This window comes from Zalophus californianus, chromosome 1 (genome assembly GCF_009762305.2).
Source record: "Zalophus californianus isolate mZalCal1 chromosome 1, mZalCal1.pri.v2, whole genome shotgun sequence".
Lineage (NCBI taxonomy): Eukaryota > Metazoa > Chordata > Mammalia > Carnivora > Otariidae > Zalophus > Zalophus californianus.
In genome coordinates, this window is record NC_045595.1 from 122,515,774 (window position 1) to 122,542,877 (window position 27,104).

The 27,104-nt window shown below is 41.6% G+C and overlaps 1 protein-coding gene and 1 pseudogene across 9 annotated transcripts in view; both read right to left on the minus strand.

The window, feature by feature from the left end:
* Positions 1-14,091, minus strand: part of PHC3 (polyhomeotic homolog 3) — a 76,949-nt gene extending 62,858 nt beyond the window's left edge. For 6 of the 9 annotated variants that reach the window (XR_003517997.1, XM_027583385.2, XM_027583382.2 and 3 more), the window contains exons 1-4: positions 14,022-14,091; positions 10,812-10,977; positions 6,666-6,821; positions 5,480-5,557 (exon numbers count right to left, since the gene is read on the minus strand). Coding sequence is in view for 8 of the 9 variants with exons in the window: in XM_027583385.2 (XP_027439186.1) it covers positions 5,480-5,557; positions 6,666-6,821; positions 10,812-10,977; positions 14,022-14,035 (414 nt within the window). In the remaining variant the exon portion in view is untranslated. Of the gene's footprint in view, positions 1-5,479; positions 5,558-6,665; positions 6,822-10,811; positions 10,978-12,639; positions 12,658-13,500; positions 13,621-14,021 lie in introns of those variants that run through there. The other 3 variants (XM_027583380.2, XM_027583379.2, XM_027583383.2) reach the window with 3 other exon arrangements.
* A 4,337-nt stretch (positions 14,092-18,428) lies between these two features.
* Positions 18,429-19,104, minus strand: LOC113916667 (annotated as a pseudogene).
* Between the last annotated feature and the right edge of the window lie 8,000 nt (positions 19,105-27,104).

The window sequence follows — 27,104 nt, forward strand, 5'->3', positions numbered from 1 at the left end:
TCTACCAATCTTTCATGATAACCCAGAATTGGTAGTAAAGTCATCATGTACTTCTTAGGACTTGAATATTCAATGAGATGCACAAGACATCACTAATCACCAGACCGCCACATGAACTCCAAACTCATATATCCAATGTTTACTCAACATCCACCACAAAGTCAGAATGTCCAAAACTGAACTCCTGATTTTCTTCTCCAACACCTGCTTTGTCAGGTCCTTCCAGATGTTCAGGCCAAAATACTACAGTTATCCTTGACTCGTCACCCTTCCTCACATCTTTGATTCAATCCATCAGCATACCCTATTAGCTCTACTTTTAAAACATATATAAATTTCCATAATAAAATATTGTTGAAAAAAAAATCTAGAATCTGGCCACTTTTCACATCTACTGTCACCATCATGGTGCAAGCCACCAATCTCTCTTGGATTACTACAAGAATCATTTAACTGGTCTCCCTGCTTCTATCTTTGCCCTGTAGAACCTAACACTGTCACTAAGTTAAAACCTGAGATCATCTGACTTCCCTACTGAAATAGCTTTCTAATAGCTTCCCAACCCGAGTAAGAGTTTTATATTATTATAATCTCCTCATGATTGGATTACAATTACCTCTCTGTCATCTCTAACCATACTCCCACTCACTCATTCTACTCCAGCCACGGTACCTTCCTTTCTTTTCCTTCAGCATGTTTGCCTCCCTCACCCTCCTTCAAATACCAACTTTATCAGCAATGCCTTCCCTGACCACCCTAATTAAAATAGCAAATTCCCTTATCCCATTCCCTTTTCTTGCTTTATTCTTCTTTATAGCACTTACCATCTGACATATACCAGTTTACCATCTGTCTATCCCTAGCTCCATAAGAACAGAGAGTTTGTTGTATTGCTGTGTTCCCAGTACCTAAAGGGTTTTGGCACATATTAAATGCTCAATAAATACATGTTGTATGAATGAAAAAAATCATAAAACTAACTGGACTTCAAAAGCTCATCTTGTCTAGCACCATAACTAGAAAGCTATCACAAACAAGGTCTTTCCCTTTTTGACTAAATAGTACAGTGAATTAAACTCAAAACATCTGGGATTAATGTAGATTCCAGGACCAAAAAACAACAAAGAAAGAGAAAGGGAATGAGATACAAACAGCCCTTGCGTCATTTAGAGACTTATGATTGCCATTTTCACCTATATAATCCTTTCCAGCTGAAAATGCCCAATGATGTAAAAGTATATAGAGAACGACCACTTCACCTACAGTAAAACAAATTAACCATAGGCCTATCTATTTACATTTATGTGTAGAAACACACAGTAATAAAATAGGAAAGCTTCACACAAAACTTTTTCACGGCAAAAGGGACTACTGAAAAGGGATGTCCCTTTTACTCTACACATTTGAAGTGTCTCTCCCTTAGACAACAAGAGTATATTCACGTTTTATTTAGGTAATATAAAAATTAACAAAATAGGGGCACCTGGGTGGCTCAGTCAGTTGAGCGTCTGCCTTTGGCTCAGGTCATGATCCCGGGAACCTGGGACTGAGCCTGCTAGGCAGGGAGCCTGCTACTCCCTCCCCCGCTCCCCCACCCCCCCCCCCCCCCCCCCCGCCTGCGCACACTCTCTTCCTCTCTCTCTCTCGCTATCTGTCTCTCAAATAAAATCTTAAAATTAACAAAATAAAGCTCTTCAACTTACTTCCTCAGAGATAACCACTGATTAACAATTTGTTGTGTATTACAGATTTTCTTCCTGAATAATTAGGCAAATATATAATTTTTTAAAAAGTTAAATGACAGGAATTCTGTTTCCAGAAAGATGGAACAGACATACTTTTCCCTATTCCTTCCCCTAAATACAACTAAAAACCCTGGATGTAACATATATAATAAGCGTAAGATCCCGAAAGGTGGAGAAAAGCAGACTGCCTAGGGACCTCAGAACACACAGAACCATGTGGTTGTGAGCTCCCTGGGTTTTCCTTTTGTCTTATATAAGCCAAACTTAGAGCTGAAAAAGTCTGTAACTCAGAAACACAAATGGGTGCAAACAAAAAAAGGCCCCAAAAGAAGCCTGCTCTTTCTAGCCAAAGGAACAAGAAAGAGACTTCCTAGCAACATAGAGAACTTTTAGACAGCTGCTCTACTCCAGCCAAACACCACAGAAAACACTGTGGCCCCACCCACACCAGCAAAGACTTCCACCTATACCCAACTCCCCTAATCCCTCCAGTGGATAAGCATCAGAGAAGGTGAAGAGAGAGACAGGACTTTTGTCCCAGCCATGCAGGAGTAGACTACCACCACCAACCCACCACACCCCTAAGGTGTATCAGTGGAGACCAAGTGGGGAGCCATAACATGGCACTCTTATTCCCTCCCCCGCCCTCTCCAGCCAGGGACGCATCCATGGAGGTTTAGGGAGGAGCCAGAACTTTCACCCTCACTCAGCAATTATGAGAAGCACCCTCTCAGATGTCAATGGAGACCAAATGGATAACCTGGACTTCTACCCTCAGACAGTATTAAGGAGTTGGCACACATTCCCTTTCAGAAGCCAGCCAAAACACAAAGTTTAAATATGATCCATAGTCTCATAACATAATACTCAAAATGTTGAGGTTTCAGAAATCACTTATACCAAGAACCAGAAAGACCAAAGCTGAATAAAAAAGACAATCAATGGGGCGCCTGGGTGGCTCAGTCATTAAGCGTCTGCCTTCGGCTCAGGTCATGATCCCAGGGTCCTCCCCGCTGAGCGGGGAGCCCGATGCGGGACTCGATCCTGGGACTCCGGGATCATGACCTGAGCAGAAGGCAGACGCTCAACGACTGAGCCACCCAGGCGTCCCCCACTCCTACTCTAAACCCAAGGCTATCTAGCTGATGACTTGATAACCTACCTTCTAGTCCTTTTTCTACTGGAGGCTGGACCCTTCCCCATGGGCTTTCACTGTTAATCTGGAACCCTACCTCGAAATAACCAGAACTCTGAAAACTACTAGACTGCCACCTAACATGAGTCATTAGTATCATTACCTAGAGATTTCTGCTACCATGTTCTGCCCCTCTTTTGGAGACTGACCCATATTCACTAAGCTACCTTGGTATCATAATTTGGACAGCTAGTCAACTCACTTGAGCTATTATTATTCAGCTGGGATAGAAAACGAAGCAAATGCAATGCATTTCTCCTTTTTTTTTTTTCCTGGACATCTGTTCTCCCTGCTTACTTCTTTTCCCCCACCAACCAGTCACAGATTCTGGCATACTTTATCATACAACGCTGCCTGGTTTATGACAAGCAGCACTAACATCATAAAAAATAAAGACAATCACTGGAATTATAATTTCTGTGATACATAAAATCATAATGAGAAAAAATAGTTTAAAAGGATACCTTTTAATAATTTGAAAAAATTCAAATTATTTTTGAGTAATTTGGGGTGCCTGGGTGGCTCAGTTGGTTGGGTGACAGCCTTCAGCTCAGGTCATGATCCTGGAGTCCCAGGATAGAGTCCCGCATCGGACTCCCTGCTTAGCAGGGAGTCTGCTTCTCCCTCGGACCCTCCCCCCTCTCATGCTCTATCTCATTCTCTCTCTCTCAAATAAATAAAAAAATCTTTAAAAAAATCAAAAACACCTTTATACATATATACCCTAACATTATTCCAGTATTTCATAGAATAAAAAAATTGTCTATAATTGTTTTTAAAGAATTTATTTTATTTATTTGACACACACAGAGAGAGAGAGCACAAGCAGGGGGAGCAGCAGGCAGAGGGAAAGGGAGAAGCAAGCTCCCCGAGGAGCAGGGAGCCCGATGTGGGGCTTGATCCCAGGACCCCGGGATCATGACCTGAGCCGAAGGCAATTGCTTAACCAACTGAGCCACCCAGGCACCCCTATGATTTTTTTTAACCAGACCACAAATGTTTATCAGTGCTTGCCTTAACTACCAACTTATTAAAGACAGACATAACATCAATAACCATAATTATAGTATTAATGCTTAGGGCTAGATTATACTACTTAAATTTTTCATTTTCTTCAGTCTAACATTTTCAAGTCATAAATAATTTCTTAACTAATTTTATTTATGTTCCAGGATACTTTCATGCTAAAAAAGAACAGAATTTTTTAATCAAAAATGTCATGGCTCAGGGCACCTGGGTGGCTCAGATGTTTAAGCGTCTGCCTTCGGCTTAGGTCATGATCCTGGGATCCTGGGATCGAGCCCCACACTGGGATCCCCACTCAGGGGGGAGTCTGTTTCTCCCTCTCCCTCTGCCCTTATCCCCCTGCTCATGCTCTCTCTGTATCTCTCTGTCTCAAATGAATAAATAAAAAAAATGTCATGGCTCAGTAAGTTAAGTGTCCAACTCTTGATTTCGGCTCAGGTCATGATCTCAGGGTTGTGAGATCAAGCCCCAAAACGGGCTCAGCAATGGGCGTAGAGCCTGCTTAAGAGTCTCTCTCTCAGGGCGCCTGGGTGGCTCAGTCAGTTAAGTGGCTGCCTTCAGCTCAGGTCATGGCCCCGGGGTCCTGGGATCAAGTCCCGCATTGTGCTTCTTGCTCAGCAGGGAGCCTGCTTCTCCCCTGCCTGTCGTTCCCCAAGCTTGTGTTTGCGCGCTCGCTCACTCTCTCTCTCTCTCTCTCTTGCGTGCGCTCCATGTCAAATAAATAGAATCTTAAAAAAAAAAAACTATTGTTTAAGAGTCTCTCTCTCCCTCTCCCCTGCCCCTCCCCTGCCTTTCTCTCGCCCTCCAATTTGAAATTATATCAAAATAAAAATTTAAGTATTACCATGCCTGCAAATTTCTTTTAACTGGACAACTCTGCACAATTTCCCAGTATATATGTCAAATCAGATTTACTCCTTTCTCAAAATAAATTACATTATCATGGATGGATACTTGTAAATTTGGTCAAGATAAGTACATAAGCTGAAAAGTAATAATTTCTAAAATGTGAGGTGCCCAGAAAAAGCTAGAAACATTTAGATGTCTACCAAGGGTTACATAGGTAACATTGCTTCTTTTAAAATCCTCACCCTTACCTGCGGAGTTTATCCTGAGAGTGTAAAACCAGGGAAAAGAACAAATTGCTCTGAGTGTCTATTGCTATTCTTTAGTATGTCATAGTAAATGCATGGCCTAATACCCCTTGCAATGTGTATTTCAGGCTTTCAATACACACTGAAAACGGCAATTATTTTGAATCACATAAGATCTGAGCAAAATCAGTGGGAAAACATGTATAAGAAATAATACGAAAACATTTTTTTAAGACTCAGATTTTCAGAAGCTTAACATTAGTTCTGAATTCTTGAAACTTACCATTTCTATTTCTAGGCACTTATCACTTAAGTAGCAATCAACAAATCACAATAGCAACTTTGTAAATAGTAACAGTTTACTTTTGGAAAACAGTAATTAAAATTTTTAAATCCAGGAAAAAAATTAGGGCACTTACAGATGTCTGAGACATACTTGACTGTTGTGTGACACTTCCTGTGGGGGATGTAGATGGTCTTCCACTGGATAAACTTGCCTAAAATAATAAGATCTTTATAATAGATCTATAAGAATCTGAAGTTAAAAGCTTTTGGTACCAGGATACCACAAAACCACGATAAAAGTCAAAATGTCTACATTATAAACCAATCCATTTCACAGTCAACATAGATTAAGCTTTGGCCAAACAGATTAAGAAGAAACTAAAAAGCTGAACGATAAAAACAGAGGACCCAAAGGCTAATCGTATTTTAATAGCTGCACTCATCATCAGTTTTACTCATCAGTTTTCTGTCTTCTTTGAAGTGGAACCACCATTCCAACATTATGAAAAAGAAATTGGAGCTACATGAAGTGCCAGTTGGTTTCAGTTTCCTAACCTGTATCATGAACATGAGGTTATTTAAAATTACACTACGAAGAAGCAGCAACAGCTGCAGATGTGTTTCTAACAGAAATAACTCTTTTTCAGGTTTAGTCAACTGAGATCCTTCTCTAGTAAGAAGATTTAAGATTAAATCTCACATATAGTTTTATTTAAATAAACAGAATAATGAAAATCTTTTTTAAAAAAGCATTTAATCAAAATTATCCTGTTATCAGTAGGAAAAGTATGTGTGGATATTAGAAAGGTGCATGGATACATATTTTAGACAGAAAATTTCTGGAGTGATACATATTAAACAATGGCCACCATTGAAGAATGAAAAACAGTAGTGAGTCTGGAAAAGGAACACCTCCACTTTACCTCTTATAAACAATTTTATAGTGTGATTTTTTTTTTAATGAATGTAAATTATTTACATTAAAAAAACTTTTTTATTGAAATGTAAATACAAATCATGTAACCCGAAGTATTCACTGTTGTACCTAGAATTTTATACACAAATTCATGACACTAGCATAGTATTTCTACAACGCCGATAAAAAGCAGTGCGGTAAAAGCTAGAGACAGAGTACCATATAAAACATAGCCATATTTTTTAAATTAACTGCTACTTGGCCACCTATTAATTTCTTTAAGAAAAAATAATCACAGGACATTTGAGAATTGTAAAATAACAGCCAATGTATTTATTTTCAGTAATTATCTGCAAATAACGTCAACTTTAGTCTCACAAATTCTTAATTTATTTCAGTCTCACCTGAACAGCAGCAAGGCTCTGAAGCTGGGAGCTGCTTAAGTGCTGCTGCTGAAGAGCTGCAGTGTGCAGCATCAAGTGCTGCTGTTGAGCCGCGTACATCTGCTGAAGGTACTGAGCAGCTGAGCTGGGGGGGCGATGCAAGGCCTGCTGGATCACCTGTGATGAGCCAATTGCACCAAGGTCAAACCATGATCTTAACATTAATCTTAATCATAAAATAAAGTATAACAAAACTGGCAGTTGAAAACTTCACTACTGTAATAGTCAATGTCAAGTTTATTAATACACACACAAAAAAAGTTTAACACAGTTCTCTCCTAGTTACATATCACTGAGATTCACTATTCTATACAAATTAAAACCACCCAAAGAGGCAATTCACAAAAGAAAAAAAGAGCCAAACAAGCACTTGAAAAGATCTTCAATCTCATTAGTAGTCAAAATTTACAAATTAAAACAAGATATTATTTTCCAACTTTCAGATGAATAAAGATTTTTTTTTTAAAGATTTGATTTATTTGAGAGAGACACAGAGAGAGAACACAAGCAGAGGGAGTGAGAGAGGGAGAAGCAGGCTCCCCGCCCAGCAGGGAGCCTGATGCGGGGCTCAATCCCAGGATCGTGGGATCATGACCTGAGCTGAAGGCAGACGCTTAACACTGAGCCACCCAGGTGCCCCAGCTGAGTAAAGATTTAAAACAGTATTACCACTAAATGGGAAAACAGATACTCCCATACAGTGTTAGTAAGAATGTAAATTGGTATAACTATTTTAGATAAAACTTAGTTGAATTCGGGGCTTGGGTGTAGAGAGGAATATGGGTAACCCTGCAGTTGTTACAAGTAGTAACACAGAGGTGCCCCGGTGGCTCAGTCAGTTGAGGGTCTGTTGTTTTTTTGTTTTTTTTTTTCTAACAGATAATGTATTATTTATTTCAGGGGTACAGGTCTGTGATTCTGACTCTTGATTTCAACTCAGGTCATGCATGATCTCAGGGTCAAGAGATTGAGCCCCGTGTCAGCTCTGCACTGGGCATTGAGCCTGCTTAAGATTCTCTCCCTCTCCCCCATCCCCCCCAACTCTCTCTCTCAAAAAAAAAAAAAAATAGTAATGTAGATCAATGCTGCCCAATACAGCAGCCACTAGCCACATGTCTCCTGAGTACTTACAAATGTAGCTAATGCAACTATGAAAATCAGTTTTTAATTTTACTAAATTTTAATATAAATAACCACATGTACCTAGGAGCTACTGTGTATTGATACAGACATATCTACATTTATCAACAAGAACAAAAATTCCCAAATATATCATTAGGTGAAAAAAAGCAGATTACTAAATAGTGTATAGGATACCATTTTTATATTAAAATATTTGAAAGAATATTCAGAAAAACATTAAAAGACTACCAACAGATAACTAGATTCAAGGTGATTTTTACCTTCTCATTTGTACTTTTTTTTAAATGTCTGAAAAAATCTGAGTAGTATTATATTAATAATCACATAAAATTATAATGCTGTTTCATGTTTTAAATTATTACATAATGACTTCTTTAGATGTTTTTTAAATGTCAGATTCCTTTCAACATAGACTAAAACTATTCTAACTAAAAAGAAAACCTGAAAAAGTGTTGATTACTGTCAATATTTGTTAATGAAATATAAAATCTGAGCCTGAAACTTCATAAATGTAAAAAAGTATTCTAAAACCAGAGAAAAATCCTTTATCTGTCCAAACCCATAAGTCAGACTACGCTAGTCCTCTGCAACCACGTCCCAAAGTTGTATCATGCCCCCAGTGACAATGAAACAGCACAGAACCCTAATCTCTGCATCAAACCACAGAGTTTTCAGAGCTAAGGGAGTAAGAGCCATAATCCTACAGCTTGAGGTCTGAGTCAGGACACCATGAACCACAAAGAAATGAATCTCTTCATCCAAATTCCAAGAAAACATATTTCCCTGTGTTTACTTTCATGTATTCCTATCTCATCTCTCCAACTATAGATTACTAAACCTGCTACAGACTCTTGTCACAAAAATCTATGTAGGCTTTTGACCCCTAGTTGCAGAAGACTATAGACCAGCATTAAGTGATTTAGAATTACAACAGTATGTCTTTTTGGTCAGGTAAATCTATATATGCTCTTTAATTACATAACAAAACTAAAATCAAACATTTCAGTTTGATGAAATGAATAATCTATTTGACACATTTTTGGCAGAGTGTAGTTATTTCTTCTATTGTCAGCATAGTCTTTCATTACCATTCAACCATACACTCATGGGAGAAACTCTTTAAATACAAGTTAAAGGTACAACACACTGTTCTTTTATTATTCCTCTAAAGAAATGAAGAGGGCAAAGAGAATTCACAGGGCTAAAAAAGAATGCTGGAAGGTATTAAAGAACTCCTTAGGTAATTCAATAATTATTGATTTGATTACATTTTAGGGGAAGCAATTATATGACTTCATTAGAACTAGTGTTAGTGCTATTTGTGAGATACATGTATATCTACACATTTCCAGTAACACTTTATTTTTTATTAACATATCCAGCTTAGGTAAAAACTAGAGATCAAAATGGCACATTAAAATACCACATTATCTGTATGCTCAAAGATCTAGATACTCTTTCCTATATCCTTTTCCTCAAAGAAGGGTGAAGAACATTAAAAACACATTCCTCATTCCAGTTTGAACTTTTGCTGAACTGACTCAGTCTCCAACAATTCCGATTCCACCCCATGGTAACTTCAGAATCCTAAACAACAGAACCGTTAAATAGCAATGGAGTGGAGAGAGGAATATGTTGCAAACAATAAGTTATTTTCAGAGTAGAATGAAATTATGGAGATCGTAAAGAGTAAGCAGGTATAACAAAAAAAAAAATAAAAACTCACAGAGTGGGTAAAGGCACAACTCTAAAACCAGACAATCTACTAGCTATGTGAATTTAGGAAAAGTTATTTAACCCATTTAAAACACTGGTTTTCCCACTTGTAAAATGGAAATAATAATAGTACCTATTTCATAGAGGTATGGTGAGGATTAAAAGAGATAATCCACGTAAAGCATTCATCAAATGCTTGGCACATACCAACTGCTCAATAAATATTAGCTATTATTATTGACTGGGCATATATATTGTGCTCCACACAGTTCTAATGCTTCCTTTAATCCCCATAACTGGGGCGCCTGGGTGGCTCAGTCAATTAAGGCTCCGATTCTTGGTTTTGACTCAGATCATGATCTCAGGGTCGTGAGATTAAGCTCCCAACGACCAGTTCACACACAACCAGGAGTTCTGCTTGGGATATTTTCTCTCTCTCCCTCCCCTTTTGCCCCTCCCCTCGCTTGAGCTCATGCACTTGCTCTCTCACTCTCTAAAATAAATAAATAAATTTAATAAAGTATTTTTTAAAAATCCTCATAACTAAGGAACTAGGTGGTCTCATCTTCATTTTACAGTTTCCTGATGCGCAGAGATCACGCCCCTCAGCCAACACTACATAGCTATTAATGATTAAGACAATGGAATTCGAACACAGAGCATATCAAACTGCAATGCCCATGTCCTTTTTATGCAATACCATATTGTCTCAACCTCCGTTATTATAAAGATTAATTTTCTCAACCAAGTGAAGACCTAAAACTTTTCCTAGTTAAATATTCCCCTCCCCCTCTGCCCCTAGGAGCTTTTAAATGGATCCTCCTACTTAGGTACTTAGGCCACTTGAGTTTAAAATGAACCTCTTAACACATCTACAGACCTAAATAGATCTTCCTAAGTCTCTATTTTGAGTTCAAATACAAAAGAACCCAGAAAAACCTAGAGCCATTCTGCACATTAAGGCTGTAGGTTGAGTGTCTTCACATTGCAGCAGCACCTAGAGACCTCCCAATTATAATTGTCCTGACCTATCGTTTTATAAGCCACATGATGACAAATATAAGCCCTCTCAATAGAATGATTATTAAATAACTTTTTGATTGTTTCAAACATTAACAACCCTACCTGTACTCATTTAGAGAATATCATGTGACTCATCTGAGGGTGTGAAACAATAGCTTCATCTGGCTTCAGAGAAAAGTAATGACATGCTAAGTCCCAGCCTACCCCTCATTCTAACTGAAGTACCTGCACAGCATGGCGGTCTGAGCCACTGTAGACAGAGATCTGTGGCTGCTGCATTCGAGAGGAGGAGGTGGTGATAGTGGTGGTGGTAGTGCTGCTGGTTGTTGTTGACACAGAAGATGTGCCAGGGTTTGGCTCACTATCCATAGCTGTACTGTGGTCCTTGAATCTGTCAGATAACACACAGGATTTGCATTGGCAAAAGCATTATTTCATGGGTTTTAAAGAATATTTAATTATTTCAAAGAAATAATCAGCAACAATCTAAATTTTTAAGAAGACCCTCCTAAAATGGCATGAATCGCACACAGTCACCATAAACACTTAGAAAGGAAAGGTACTTCACAAATATGTAGCACATTTGGGGCGCCTGGGTGGCTCAGTTGGTTAAGCCACTGCCTTCGGCTCAGGTCATGATCCTGGAGTCCCGGGATCGAGTCCCGCATCGGGCTCCCTGCTCAGCAGGGAGTCTGCTTCTCCCTCTGACCCTCTTCCCTCTCGTGCTCTCAAATAAATAAATAAAATCTTTTTTAAAAAAAATAGGATGCCTAAGGACTTGTGTTAATTGGCTTATTTCTGGTTACCATATGCACTCTGCTTTATTTTTTTTAAGATTTTATTTATTTATTCATGAGAGACAGAGACAGAGAGAGAGGCAGAGGGAGAAGCAGGCTCCCAAGGAGCAGGGAGCCCGATGCGGGACCCGATCCCAGGACTCTGGGATCATGACCTGAGCTGAAGGCAGACGCTTAACCATCTGAGCCGCCCAGGCACCCGCACTCTGCTTTAAAAATATGTTCTCAGGGCGCCTGGGTGGCTCAGTCGTTAAGCATCTGCCTTCGGCTCAGGTCATGATCCCAGGGTCCTGGGATCAAGCCCCACATCAGGTTCCCTGCTGGGCGGGAAGCCTGCTTCTCCCTCTCCCACTCCCCCTGCTTGTGTTCCCTCTCTCGCTGTGTCTCTCTCTGTCAAATAAATAAGATCTTTAAAAAAATAAAATAAAAAATAAAAATATGTTCTCTTATTAAATAAGTTACTTTAAAAAATAATTCTTTTAAGGTTTTATTCTTTAAGTAATCTCCACATCCAACGTGGGGCTCTAAAGGGCATCTGGCTGGCTCAGTGGGTAGGGCATCCGACTCTTGATCTCAGGGTCACCCTGAATTTAAGCCCAACGTTGGGCACAGAACTTACATTATTAAAAAAAAAGTAAAAATAGTAATTCTTTAACTCACACTGGCTTTTCCCTAATTAGTCTACAACACTGTCCTTACTACATCTAATAACTCTGGTTATACTTAACAGATTAGGCTGGGAAACCAGAGAAGGAGCTGACAACAATTTCTTTATGCTTCCTTACAAAAACCTCTTTTCACAAAAAATTGCTCCAAATTCTGAAAACAGCACAATTATGTCACTTTCCTTATGTATGAACAGTAAAGTTCATAAACTATATTTTTGTACCAGGCTTTCTGATTCCTTCCCCTCTAATATTGCAAACTCACTTCATTATTGGGTATAAACTTCCACTTAACACTGAATCTATACTTGAATATATTCAAACAACACTGTATTTTAAGTCAATTCTGAAGGCCTCAATATTGTTAGAAAGAAGAACTACAACAGTTTTTGTAGGGTTAGAAATGCACCAGAATGGTGAAATGCACACTTGAGAATACACCGGTTTTATCTGCCTTTCTTAACCCCTCTTTTCTTCTGAGAAACAAAATCTGACACCCATCACAATCAGCATCATTGACAAGAATGTAACAAGAACACTTTCTACTTCATGAAAAGACAAAGGAATTTGGCACTAATTGTGCATACATACGCTATATCCATATGGTGTCCTTTTATGTACAAATATTCTTTGTTCTTTACATCATTTATGTAAATAGTACTCATATGCTCTTCAAGTAAAAAAAAAAAACCCCTCAATTTAATAAAAGGAAAAGTGAAAGGAAAACAGCAGAGGAAAACAGCTGACTTTACTTTTCTGATTGTAATGACTCACACATCTTCATGCTTCTCTGGGTTTTTGGTTTTTTTTTTTATAGTTTTTCAAACTGCCTTCCAATCATCAAATCACAGCATCATATGGTAACTGTTCAACATCATTCAGATTTAGTGGTAGATAAGGTAAACTTTTTACCAAATTACTGAACGTCCTAACACTGCCGAAACACATAGCAGCTGTGATATGCAAAAAGCCAGTTTAAATTCTGGTCCTTTTAGAGTGCTATTCTATGCAACCATGTCCTCAAACTCAAACCCCTTGGTAGATTTGTTCAGAAAACAAACCAAAAATGGTCACAGATAATCCAAATTCTAGGCACAAGTCTAAACAGCAGTGAGTAGAACTGGCCAAACCATTGTATTGCACTTGGAGACCTGGCACAAAAGAACAATTTTGCTAACTCCACCGTCTGTGCGTAGTACAGTCTGCAAAATAGAGCTGGCAGTCCTGGTACACAAGAGGCCTACCCAGGAAACACTGAGTTTGAGTAGCTAGCTAAGGATACCATCACACCACACCGCCACACAAGAATATGGCCCTCTAAGGAGGCATCAACACTGCAGCCAGAGACCCAAGGGAAATAAGGTCCTTCTATCTGGGGTGTTTTCTGCCTGGCCAGACCCGCAGGAACACGACCCCCCCCCTCCGCTCCAAGGCCCACGCTGGGTGGGACACCTTCTCCACGCCTCCCGGGGGAGGGCGGTGAGCAGCCTCGTCTCCGGTTCTCCCACTGAGGAGGAGTGGGGTGACGCCGGGGCGGGAAGGAGGAAAGCGCGAAGGAGGCCTGGCAGTGCCCGCCCAACCCTCCCCAGCCTCCGCGGGCCCCCGGCGCGGGCATCTGTGACAAGGCTGCCCGCGGGGCCCACTTGCAGGGATGACAGCGCCTAAGGAACCCACCGGGGCTTAGCTCCCGGAAGACGCAGCAATCGGGGTCCCTGGGGTGACTCTGCGCGTAGAGCCCCGCCGATTTGGGATCAGACGGCGGAAGGGGCGCTCCCGCCTGGAGGTAACTAGACCCTTACAGTTGGCCTCCGCCCCCCGATTTGGGCCAAGCAGGATTCTCAACGATAAGGAAGCTCTTGGTTATCCCTTTCCCTGCACTGCCCGCTAAAGAACCTTGCGCTTTCCCCTTAGGGGACATGTCGCTGCCCCACTCGCCCCCCGGTTACGACATCAGTCACCAGCAAGTCACTCACTCCGCTTCCGCCATCTTCTCTCCTCCATCACTAACACGGGCTGCGCATGCGCCCCCCGGCGGCGAGCGGAGGGGCGGGGTCGACTCACCCCTGGGGCCCCCGAGGTCACGTGGCGTCGTCGGTTTCCAATTCCCCCTCCCACCTGAGGCCTTGCTCGCTCTGCCAAGTGAGCAGGTTTCCCCAATTTAGATACCAGTGTCTCCCCTCCAGCCCGTCGCTTTCTCTTGCCTAAGGTCTTACTCTTGAGGTGGGGTCTGTAACCAAGATATAAAAAGTTCTGTTTAGACTGTTAAATTACAAATTTAAAGAACATCTCAAATATACGAAAGCCTATGTAAATTGCAGAGAGGGAGATGAAAGAAAATACAACGAAGATTGGATGCTTGAAGTTTCAGTGGAAAGGAAATGCTGTGGTGGCTGCCGGGCTTGTTACCTGGGGCTCAATGGAGTTGTGGGTCCAAACCAGCGGTTCCTCTCTCGGGCTCAAAGATAGTGTTCCAGACGCTGGCGAGGTTAAGGAATCACCCTAATGACCCTATGAATATCATTCATGTCTAGGACATGAATTTCCTGAGCACTTGGTAGGCATTGCAAACTTGAATACCAGAGAGAATAAGCAGGAAAGGCCACGAGTTTGCTAATATGTTTTACGGTGCAGTATATATGGCAAGTACTCTGAGGCAGAATGAGATAAACAAAGATGAGTATAAAAAGTCCCTGTCTTCCAGGAAGTCTTAATCTGGAGAGTGGAGAGAGGTTTGTAGAAATATCCGTGCAATATAAGTGTTCTGAAACAGATTCATTAAGTGCTTTGGAAACCTTAAGTTCACGGAATAATCAATCTTTACTACCCTTAACGGGAAAAAAAAGTGTACTGATAACAAGCAATGTCTTCTTTTGGTATTTCTTAAGATGGTGGAACTGCCCTAATTTCAAGACCTGAGAAATGAAGTATTGATATAAATCCATCATAAAGTGTAATGTGGTCTAATGAAAAGTATACTTAATCTTAGAAATCTTGTGTTTCGGCTCTCCCTAGGGTAGGGAAAAGAATACTTCCAATGTAAACTTAATTGTCAGTTTACCTCTTTTCCCCCACTCTGAGAACATGGGTTTTTTGTTTTGTTTTGTTTTAATTATTTATTAGAGAGAGAGAGCACAGCAGTGGGGAGGGACAGAGGGAGAGGGAGAAGCAGGCTTCCCGCTGAGCAGGGAGCCGGATGGGGGGCTCCATCCCAGGACCCTGGGATCATGACCTGAGCTGAAGGCAGACGCTTCACTAACTGAGCCACCAAGGCGTCCCTTGTTTTGTTTTTTTAAAAGACTTTATTTTTTAAGTAATCACCACACCTAACGTGGGACTCGAACTCACAACCCCTAGATCAAGAGTTGCACACTATACTGACTAAACCAGCCAGGCACCCCTGAAAATGTGGCTTCTTTACCTTATTTTCCTCTCTGAGAGCAGTGCCTTTCCTACTACTCCTAGGAGAACTCACTGAGAAAGTCCCCTTTGGAAAAGTCCCTGTAGATACTTAAAAATAAGATATTACTGGGCACCTGGGTGGCTCAGTTGGTTAAGCGACTGCCTTCGGCTCAGGTCATGATCCTGGAGTCCCGGGATCAAGTCCCACATCAGGCTCCCTGCTCAGCAGGGAGTCTGCTTCTCTCTCTGACCCTCCCTCCTCTCATGCTTTCTCTCTCTCAAATAAATAAATAAAATCTTAAAAAAAAATAAAATATTACCACTTCTTTCTTTTCTGACCTGCCCGTATGATGTCATTGTCATTTGACTCTCAAGAATCAACTGTCCATTGGTATTGCTGAAATTTTTGTTTAGAGAAACAAAAGTGAAGAAAGCACAGTCCTTTTTTTTTTTAAGATTTTATTTATTTGACACAGAGAGAGAGAGCGCGCGCACGCACACAGGCAGGGGGAATGGCAGTCAGGGGAGAAGCCGGCTCCCCACTGAGCAAGGAGCCTGATGTGGGACTCGATCCCAGGACCCTGGGATCATGACCTGAGCCAAAGGCAGAAGCTTAACCAACTGAGCCACCCAGGGGCCCCAAGAAAGCACAGTCTTAAACCTAAAGATGGAAAATGCATAATTCAAAGGAGTGTTTGGAATAAATGGGGCAAAATTGTTCCTTTCATCCGTCTTTTCCTTGAACATCTAAGGCCTATGTCTATATTGTCACCTAGTGAAGATCGGCTTTAAAACTCCAGATGGATGTTAGGTAAAGTCAGACCAGTATTGCTTTTTAAGAACATTTCCAAACTCAATAGTTATTATAACATCAACCATTTCTATAGCGTTTTACTAAGTGCAGAGGATTTTCACAAACTCATTTACTCTTCGCAACAACCCTGTGATGTAATTATCATCATTCCCATTTAGCACAGAAGTATAGTGAGGTGATTAAGTACCATTGGTGTCTGTGTTTGAATGTACCAGATGCAGGGTTCTAATTTAAGCTTCCCATCTCCAAAGCCAAGTTGTTGTTTTTTTTTCACAGCAGCGTTCAGCAAGCCCCTGTGAGATATGTTAGAATTGAAAAAGTATAAGGGACTACTCTTAAGAAATTTATCATCACTTACCTGATCAGACAGAGGAAGATGTTTTACTTCTTGTGATTTCCTAAGGAAAGGATGTATATGGTGTGCTAGCAGGTTGAACTTCTTTCTAAAGTTTCCAGGAACCATTACCTTGGAGAAGTGCTAGGATCCTATTTGATTTTAGAAAAACCCCTCTAGCTTTGTGAAGAATGGATTGGAAGAAAATGAAAATGTATACATGGCAACTAACTGAGACACTGTATGAATCCTAAGAGAAATGGTAAAGGCTACAGGAGTAGAAGAAAGGGCTAGATTAAAATTTTATTTCCTTACTTGCATGAGTCACACATCTAGTGCTCAATAGTGACAAGTATATTATGCAGTGCAGATATAGAATATTTTCATCATTACAGAACATTCTACTGGAGAGTGCCAGTTTGGACTCTACTAGCAAACCACTATTTCTGCCTTAGTCAGTTGGTGCCACTTATAACAAATACCATCGATTGGGTGGCTTAAACACCAAACAGTTATTTCTTACAGTTCTGGAGGCTGGGAAGTCCAAGATCAAGATGCCAGCAGATTCAGTGTCTAGTAAGAACCCTCTTCCTAGTTTGCAGACAGCTGCCTCCTTGCTGTATCTTCACGGTGTATCAGACATGGGGACCATAGACATTTGGGCTACTTCTTCATGTAACCCACTTGTGCCTTCACAGCCTGCTGGGCCCTTTCCATTTGATGATGGAATTCTTCTATGCACCCCCAACTTCATGGCTTAGTAAGTCAGATAATACTCAGTTTATGATAGCTCAGGTCTCATGGTAACTGGGTGACCCATTCAGTCTCTACTGAGGCCCAGGAGCAGGCCAAGAGCTGGTTCTCAAAAGAAAAGTAGTTATTGGGGCACCTGGGTGGCTCAGTCGTTCAGCGTCTGCCTTCGGCTCAGGTCATGATCCCAGGATCCTGGGATCAAGCCCCACTTCGGGCTCCCTGCTGGGCGGAAAGCCTGTTTCTCCCTCTCCCTCTCCTCCTGCTTATGTTCCTACTCTCATTATCTTTCTCTCTGTCAAATAAATAAATAAAATCTTTAAAAAAGAAAAGAAGTTATCTGCAGAGGATGGTAGGGCTTTTTTCCCCAAAATTCTTTTTTTTTTTTTGTAGCTAAAATTTTGGCCTCTTTATTGATCTTGGGTCATATATTTGGCTTGGAAACAATGTACAACAAATAGTTCCAATTAAGATATCACAAACTAGGAGCGCCTGGGTGGCTCAGTTGTTGGGTGTCTGCCTTTGGCTCAGATCACGGTCCCCAGGGTCCTGGGATCAAGCCCCGCATTGGGCTTCCTGCTCAGCGGGAAGCCTGCTTCTCCCTCTCCCACTCCCCCTGCTTGTGTTCCCTCTCTCACTGTGTCTCTATTTGTCAAATAAATAAAATCTTTAAAATATGTATATATATCACAAACTAAATTTTTCTTCCAGATCTCTAAATGCTCATGGAGAGCCAACTTCCATGGTACATGGCACACAGCACAGGCTTGAGAGTCAGGCCCACAGAAAATATCCATGTAAGCCAAACAAGAAAGATGCTATTTGCTTCTCATTACATAAACATTGCCTGAACTTATCTAACCAACAAACTTATTTTTCTAAAAATTAATCTGTGATTGAAAGTACTATCGTGTTTGCTGGGTGCCATTCTCATTTGAATCATTTCCAAAAAGTCTACAAGTAACTCAGAACTAGAAAGTGGCCCAAGTGTTAAGGCTGTCTATGGCTCTTGCTACAAAATAGTTGCCAGTCTAATTTGAATGTCTAAAAAGAGTGACAGGAATTACAGGTTTCTTCTTGATTTCAAGAGAACTTCCCAGAAGGAGGTGGAGGACCAAGAAACCCACCTGCCTGCTTGGTGGCAGCTCGTGAAGGGGCAAGACCAAGAATCTTCTGGATGTTCTGTCGAATTGACATGGTACAGAGAACAAACAGAAAAATGAAGGAACAGTCTGTGGTGTCATCCCCTAGCAGGTTTTAATGAGACGGTCCTTGGATATAGGAAAGGCGGGTGAAAGGGAGCTTTGCCACCACTCTACCATCAAATATGGAATTGAACATTTCCATTAGGGCCGTAAAACAAAAGCCAATTGCAAACATGGATTTCATTTAGACCATGGATAGGTCTCTGTTGTTATTTTTCAGTTTCTCTTCTTGCCTCTCTAGGTTCTTTTTTTGTTGTCGACCAGCTGACTCTGTTATTGTTTCCTTTGCCAGTTTTTTACTCTGTTTTTCCACCTCCGCTTTCAGTCTCTTGTACTTGTCTGTCCTGTAAACCAGGACCCAGGTTATACCCTCGGCAAGAAGAGCCGTGCACACGCAGATAAAAACAATGAGCAGTGTGTCCGCGAACATGGTGCTCATCTCGCACTTTCCTCTCTGCACTTCCACCCGCCAGGGGGGAAGTGCTCGAGAGCCTGCAAAAATTAAATGACAACGACTTCCCTGGATTTCTGGACCACCGAGTAACACTCTCTGACAGACTAGAGTCCCCCAAAATTCTAAGGGTCTGCATGGTGATTCACTCTAGGGGCCTATCAAAAGCCTCAAACAGCATCCCCGTCTGCAACATACACTTCAAGCACCATTGGATCTGCTGGATCGTAAGTCCTAAGTGGCAACACGGCTTGCACAGCAGCCTGGACCTGTCACCGAGCCTTCTCTTGTTCTGGAACCCCACAAAACTAGCAGCTTGGGTTTGGAGTAAAACACCCAAATGGGGAGTATGTTGACTCCAAAATCCAAGAGGCCCACTAGGCATTGTGCCTTGTTTTTGTTTGTAGGAGGCCAGATGCAACAATTCATCCTTCCCTTAAAAAGGGATATCTTGACATGCCCCATACCATTGGGCCTCTAGTAATGTCACTGAGGTAGAAGCCCCAAAGTCTTTTTGGATTTATTTCCCACCCTGTGACATGCAAATGCCTTCCTAACAAGTCTAGAGTAGTTGCTACTCCTTGCTTACTAAGTCCAATCAGCATAATGTCATCAATGTAATGAACCAGTGTGATACCTTGTGGAAGGGAAACTGATCAAGATCTCTGGGAGCTAAAGTATGGCATAGGGCTGGAGAGTTGGTGTACCCCCAAGGTAGGACAGTGAAGGTGTACTGATGGCTTTGCCAGCTGAAAGTAAGTTGCTTCTGGTGGTCTTTACTAACAGGTATCAAGAAAAAAAAGCATTTGCCAGATCAATAGCTATGCAACCAGCAGCAGGGTATGTGTTAATTTGCTTGAGCAAGGAAACCACATCTGGTACAACAGCTGCAACTGCAGTCACCACCTGGTTAAGCTCATGATAGTTCACTGTCATTTTCCAGGATCCTTCTGTCTTCTGCCCAGGCCAACTAGGGGAGTCGAATAGGTATACGGTAGCAGTAATCTCTGCAATCCCTCCAGGAAAGGGCTACTGATTTTTGGCTTACTATTTTTCTAGGTAGAAGCAGTTTCAGGGCCTACCACTTGCCCTTTTCCACTATAACAGCCCTCACTCCATAGGTCAGAGAACCAATGTGGGGATTCTGCTGACTGCTAAATATATCTATTCCAAGTATGTATTCCAGAACTGAAGAAAGAACCATTGGATAGAGTTGGAGACCAACTGGGCCCACAGTGAGACAGCCCTGAGACCAAATTCCACCAATCACCTGACCTCTGTAAGCCCCTTCTCTGGCTAATGGGCCTCAGTGACATTTGGGTCTCCTGGAATCAATGTTAGTTCAGAGCCATTGTTCAGTAGTCCCCAAAGGGTCTGATTATTTCCTTTACCCCAATGCACAGTTACCCTAGTGGAAGGTTGTAGGTCCCTTTGGTAAAGGCTAGAGAAAGATTAACTATAAATTTTTAGAAGTGCCCCAGCGTCCTTCCTCTAAGGCATGTGGCCTCCCCTTCATTTAGGGGTTTCTAGGGTCTATAAACTGGCTGGATTCTGAGAATTGATTGAGGGGCTATGACTCTTTTCTTATGATAGAGGTCAAACTTTTGTTTATTTAACCAAGAACTTTTCTACTGATCCAGTTCAAGTAAGAATTTAGTAAGCTTCCTATTTCCCTTCTAGGAACACCATGATGAACTAGCTAATGACATAGGTCTGCACAAGTCAGACTATTCTGATTGTTGCTTTGACTCTGCTGTCCATCATGGTAACCATGCCCACTTAGCCTTTGGCAGTTAAGTGCTGCCACTTGGCCCTGCCCCCTTAGGATCCAATTACTCCTACTGCATTTAGTTTCCCAAGTCAGTGGCTGCAATTCACACTGTAAGGTCTGGCCTGCAGAGAAGAGTGAGCACAGAACTCTTCAGGATGCCAGGGCTCCCTCATAAACTGAAATGGAGTGAATGCGTCCCCCCGCCAAACTTCATATATTGAAGTCTTAATCCCCCAGTGTGATAGTATTTAGGGAGGTAATTAGGTCATCAGGATGGAGCCTTCATAAATGGAATTAGTGCCCCTGTAAGAAGAGACAGGAGAGGAAGATGATCTCTCTCACTGCCAAGTGAGGATACAGCAATAAGATGGCCATCTGCAAACCAGGCATAAGGCTCTTGCCAGACACCAAGTCTGCCAGCATTTCGATCTTCGACTTCACTGCCTCTAGAACTGTGAGAACTGGTTGTTTGTCGTTTGAGCCACCCAGGTGGTGGTGTTTGTTATAGCAGCCCAAACTCACCAACTTAAGCCCATGGGCCAAATCCAGCCTGCCCCTTGTTTTTGTACAGCTCTCAAGAGGAGAATTGTTTTTCCATTTCTAATTGGGGGGGTAGGGGGGATCAAAAGAAGAACGGTATTTAGTGACAAGTGAAATTTAAATTTCATTCTCCATTGAGTAGAATCTTATTGGAACACAGCCATACCCACTCATTCATGTTTGGTTGTCTGTGGCTGCTTCTTTGCCACAAGGGGCAGGACTGAGTGGCTGCAACAGACAATATAAGGATCCGCTCACTATGTGGCCTTTTACAGAGTTTGCTGGCCTCTATTGTAGATCACTGACACCTCCCCTCCCCCGTGCTAGACACTTTGAGGGTAGTTAATACAGCATACACACTGTCCCATATCCCAACTAGACTGTGATCACTCTCATAGGATCCCATGGGGTGAGACAAGAAATCCAGCAGACCCAGATCTGAAGATGGGGTTCACTACCTTACCAAGTGAGCCACCTTGGACAAGTGATTAAACTGTTTCAGTTTTGAGTTTTATAATACGGAAAAGAAGGGGGCAGCAACGCCTTATAAAACTGTTGCAAAGTCTTGGTGTGCCTGGGTGGCTCAGTTGGTAAAGCCTCTGCCTTCAGCTCAGGTCATGATCTCGGAGTCCTGGGATCGAGCCCTACATCAAGCTCCCTGCTTGGTGGGGAGTCTGCTTCTCCTTCTGCCCCTCACCCCACTCATACTCTCTCTCTCAAATAAATAAATAAAATCTTTTTTAAAAAATATTTTATTTATTTATTTGGCACACGGAGATTGAGAAGTAGAGAGCAAGCACAAGGAGGGGGAGTGGGAGAGGGAGAAGCAGGCTCCCTACTGAGCAAGGAGCCCAATGTGGGGCTCGACCCCAGGACCCCAGGATCATGACCTGAGCCAAAGGCAGCCACTTAACCAACTGAGCCATCCAGGCGCCCCAAATAAATAAAATCTTAAAAAAAAAAAAAAAGATTGCTGTGAAGTCTTAAAAGGCCAAATGTAAAGTCTAAAAAAGTTCTCTTGTTTATTTTGTAACTTTTTCTCATGGTCTCCCTTCACCTAGATTTGCTCAATAAATGTTATTGAGTATGACTAATAGTCAATAGGTTTTAAATGCCTGTTGAGGGAATAAATGTTTGAATACTTAATGAATGAGGCGTAAAACCTTAGTATATCCTGAAAATTAGAATGACAACAATGTACAGACCTGCTTTCTCTTTTCTTTGAAAGTAATCTCCTAAAACCAAATACTTTAAGCCAAATAGTGTTGAAACTGAAAAGACAGTCTCTAGTCCTGCAGCCTCTCATCTGCTCTCGCAGTAATCGGTATGCAAATCATATGCTAATCTGTGTTATCTTCCCTTGTACACCTGTGGGCAGCACCATACACAGTCAACTGTATCTCCCCAGGTGTTGAATAATGGAAACACAGAGCATCAAAGCTAGAAGGGACATTAGATGTCATATGACACAAGCTGATGAAGAATCCAAGGCAAAAGCAGAGTTTGAACCTCGATCTCCCATTTGCCCAGTCCAGAGTTTTCTTGTGTTGTGCCACAAAGCCTTACTTCAAGCATATAGGTGCTCAATAAACACTTAAAGATACTATGTACTTTCCATTCTGCCTTTACGCTTTTGTCATTTAGCATTGTGGTACCTAGAATTGTCGTTAGAAGCATGGCTGTGGAATCAGACAGACTTAGATTTGAATAATGGCTCCACCACTCACGAGCTGTGTGACCTCTTGCAATCCTGTGAGCTCCACCTTCAACATATAATCTCATCCCTGGCCACACCACCATGAACATGCATGAAATCGTCAAGATACAAACCGAATCTACAGTTCTCACCATCTCCGCTGTTATCTACCTAGGCCCAGCCACCATCATCTCTTTCCTGGACCGCTGCAATAGGTTCCTGACAGGTCACCCAGTTTCTAGTCTTGTTCCTCTACTGTCTACTTTCCACACAGTAAGGAGGATCATGTCACTGTCCTGCTCAATTCCTCCAATGGCTTCCCATCACATTTAGAACAAGAGCCCAGAGGGTCACCTGGGTGGCACAGTTGGTTAAGCGTCTCAGGATGGTGAGCTCAAGCCCCGAGTCAGTCTCTGTACTCAGCAGGGAGTCTGCTTAAGACTATCTCTCTTCTGGGGCTCCTGGGTGGCTCAGATGGTTAAGCGTCAGCCTTCGGCTCGTTGGGGGAAATTGAGCCCGCATCATCAGACCTGCGCTTAGTGGGGAGTCTGTTTTCCCTCTCTCTCTAACTCTGCCTTCCCCTACCCCCTGCGCTTGCCCTCTCTCTCTGAAGTAAATCTTTTTTTTAAAAAAGAAAATCTGACATAAAATAATTATTAACAATTCATCAGCAAATAGGCCCCATCAAGTGCCTCTAATATTCAGGCATTTGGTTTACACTTAATGAAGTTAAAAACCTATATCCTCTCCTAAGGTCCCAGAGCGACCATTCTTGTCTTCCCTGGGCCACCCTTCCCTCTGCTCTTATCTAAAGAACCAACATCTTCACATTCTTCTTCTCTAAAACCTCTGCAGATTTAGAACTAAATCAAAGGACCAAGTACAAAGCTCCTTCTTCGGCTACAAAGTCTCTATTTTCTGACTCTAAAACACCTTCCCCTGCTTCCAACTCCCTTTATACTTAAACTCATTAAACTTCTTGCCATTCAGACACAAGCTAGGCCTTTTCCTTGCTCTGCCTTTGCACTCAACATTAATTCCACCTAAAATAGCAATAAGAGGTTGAGGGGAGAAAGAGAAGGCTATGCTTGTTGAATACTTACTGAGTGCCCTGCCGACCGTATCCTATCTAATTTGCACAGCAAACCCATGAGGTAGTTTCCTCCATTTTGCTGATGAGGATATTCATTTTAGCGGGATTAAGTAACCTCGTTCAAGGTCACTCAGCTAGCGTATGGCAGGACTAGCTTCGGAGCCAAAGTCCAACTCCAAGATCCATGTTCTGGCCTTTTTCAGCATGGCTGACACTCTCCAACCACTGTTGTCTTCGGGCATTATCCTTCAGACTTCGCTCAACGTTTTCTTCTTTTGGCCTACACAGCCTCTCTCAGATATAGTTAGCTGCATAGTACCCTGTTTATACTCCCCTATTAGTACTTATATTTTTAATTGAGATATAATTTACATAATATAAAATCCATCTGCTTAAAGTTACAACTCATGGGGCCCCAGGCAGGCTCCGTCTGTAGAGCATGGGACTCTTGGATCTCGGGGTCATGAGTTCGAGCCCCATGTTGGGGGTAGAGTTTACTTGAAAAAAAATAAAATAATTAAAATAAAGCGTATAGGGCGCCTGGGTGGCTCAGTTGGTTAAGCGGCTGCCTTCGGCTCAGGCCATGATCCTGGAGTTCCGGGATCGAGTCCCACATCGGGCTCCCTGCTCAGCGGGGAGTCTGCTTCTCCCTCTGACCCTCTTCCCTCTCGTGCTATCTCTCATTCTCTCTCTCTCAAATAAATAAATAAAATCTTTAAAAAAATAAAATAAAGTGTATAACTCAGTGTATATTCAAAATGTTGTATAACCATCACCACTATATAATTTCAGAACATTTTCATCACTCTAAAAGAAACTCCATGATCCTTAAGCAATCGTTCTTCATTATACCTTCTCTGCAACCTCTGGCAACCACTAATCTCCTTTTTGTTTCTTTGGGTTTGCCTATTCTGAACATTTACTATAAATGGAATCATACAGAGATGCCTGGGTGGTTCATTTGGTTAAGTGCTTGACTCTTGATTTTGGCTCAGGTCATGATCTCAGGGTCTTGGGATCAAGCCCCGCATCAAGCTCCCTGCTCATTGTGGAGTCTACTTGAGGATTCTCTCTCTTTGTCCCCCCTCCAATTCACATGCTCCCTCTCTCTCTCTCAGATAAATAAATCTTTAAAAAAATAAAATAAACAAAATAAAATAAATGGAATCATACAGTATGTGGTCTTTTGTATCTGGCTTCTTTTACTTAGCTTAGTGTTTTCAAGGTTCACTCACGTTGTAATATCTTTCAGTACCTTATTCCTTTTTACAGATAAATAGGATTCCATTTTATGGATATATCACACTTTGTTTATCCATTCTTCAATTAATAGACATTTGGTTTGATTTCACTTTTTAGGTATTATGAATAACACTTTATTTTTTTACCTTCACACACTTTTTTTTTTTTTTTTAATTCATGAGAGAGAGAGAGAGGCAGAGGGAGAAGCAGGCTTCCTGTGGAGCAGGGAGCCCAATGCGGGGCTCAATCCCAAGACCCTGGGATCATGACCTGAGCCAAAGGCAGACGCCCAACCGACTGAGCCACCCAGGCACCCTACCTTCACTAGTTTTTGTGCAGACATATGTTTTTAATTCTCGGTTATATAACTAGGTGTGTAATCCCTGGGTCATACTCTCTGTTTTACATCTTAAGGAACTGTTTCTAAAGCAGCTGCAGCACTTTCGATTCCCACCAGCCATGTGTGAGTGTTCCAACTTCTGCTTATCTTTGCCAACACTTGTTATTATCCACCATTTGATTATAGTCAAACTAGACGGTGTGAAGTAGAATCTCATTGTGATTTAGGGCTGCATTTCCCTAACGACTAATGATTTTTTTCATGTTTTTATTGGCCATCCTATGTTGTCTTTAGGGAAATATTTATTCAAGTTCTTTGCCCACAAAAAATTGAGTTACGTGTCTTCTTATGGTTGAGTTCTAAGAGTTACTTATATATCTGAATACTAGTACCTTATCAGATATATGATTTGCAAATATATTCTCACATTCTGTGGGATGATTTTTCACTTTCTTGATGGTGTCCTTTGAAATACCAGTATTTTGGGGGCACCTGGGTGGCTTAGTCAGTTAAGCATCTGACTCTTGATTTTGGTGCAGGTCATGATCTCAGGGTTGTGAGATCAAACCCCACATCAGGCTCTGCGCTGGGCATGGAGCCTGCTTAAGATTCTCTCTCTTCCTTTCCCTTGGTCCCTCCCCCACCAACCCCACCCCTTACGTGCCCTCTCTCTCTATAAAAAAAAAAAAGGAAAGAAATATCAGTGTTTTTAACTCTGATGAAGTTCAATTTATTTTTTTCTTTTGTTATTTGTGTTTCTGGTGTCAATCTAAGAAACCGTTGCCTAATCTTAAGTCATAAAGATTTACTATGTTTTCTTCTAAGGGTTTTATAATTTTAGCTCTTACATTTAGATCTTTAATCCATTTTGAGTTAAATTTTGTAAATGGTTTAGGTAGGGGTCCAACTTCATTTTTTTGTACATGGATATCCAACTGTTGTGGCATCATTTGTTAAAAACAACTACAATTATTTCCCCCACTTAAATGGCTTGACTCTTACCACATTTTTTTTTTTAAGATTTTATTTATTTGAGAGACAGAGAGAGAGCACAAGTGGGAGGTGAGGGACAGTGGGAGAGGGAGAAACAGACTCCCCACTGAGCAGGGAGCCTGATGTGGGGCTCAATCCCAGGATCCCAAGATCATGACCTGAGCAGAATGCAGACGTTCAACCGACTGAGCCACCCAGGAATCTTCCTTACCACATGTTTTTAAGTAAATGTTGACACACATCTACTACTGTGAACTTGGGGGCAAGTTTTTTTGTATTCCTACCCCCATGTCCAGCATGGGACTATGACATAGTAAACCCTCAACAAACGTGTCAATGAATGAAAAGCTGGTTGGAGATTCCTAGTATTGACCAACAAATATCAAGTGCCATAAACTTTGCTGGGTGCTGGGAAAATTTTATACATA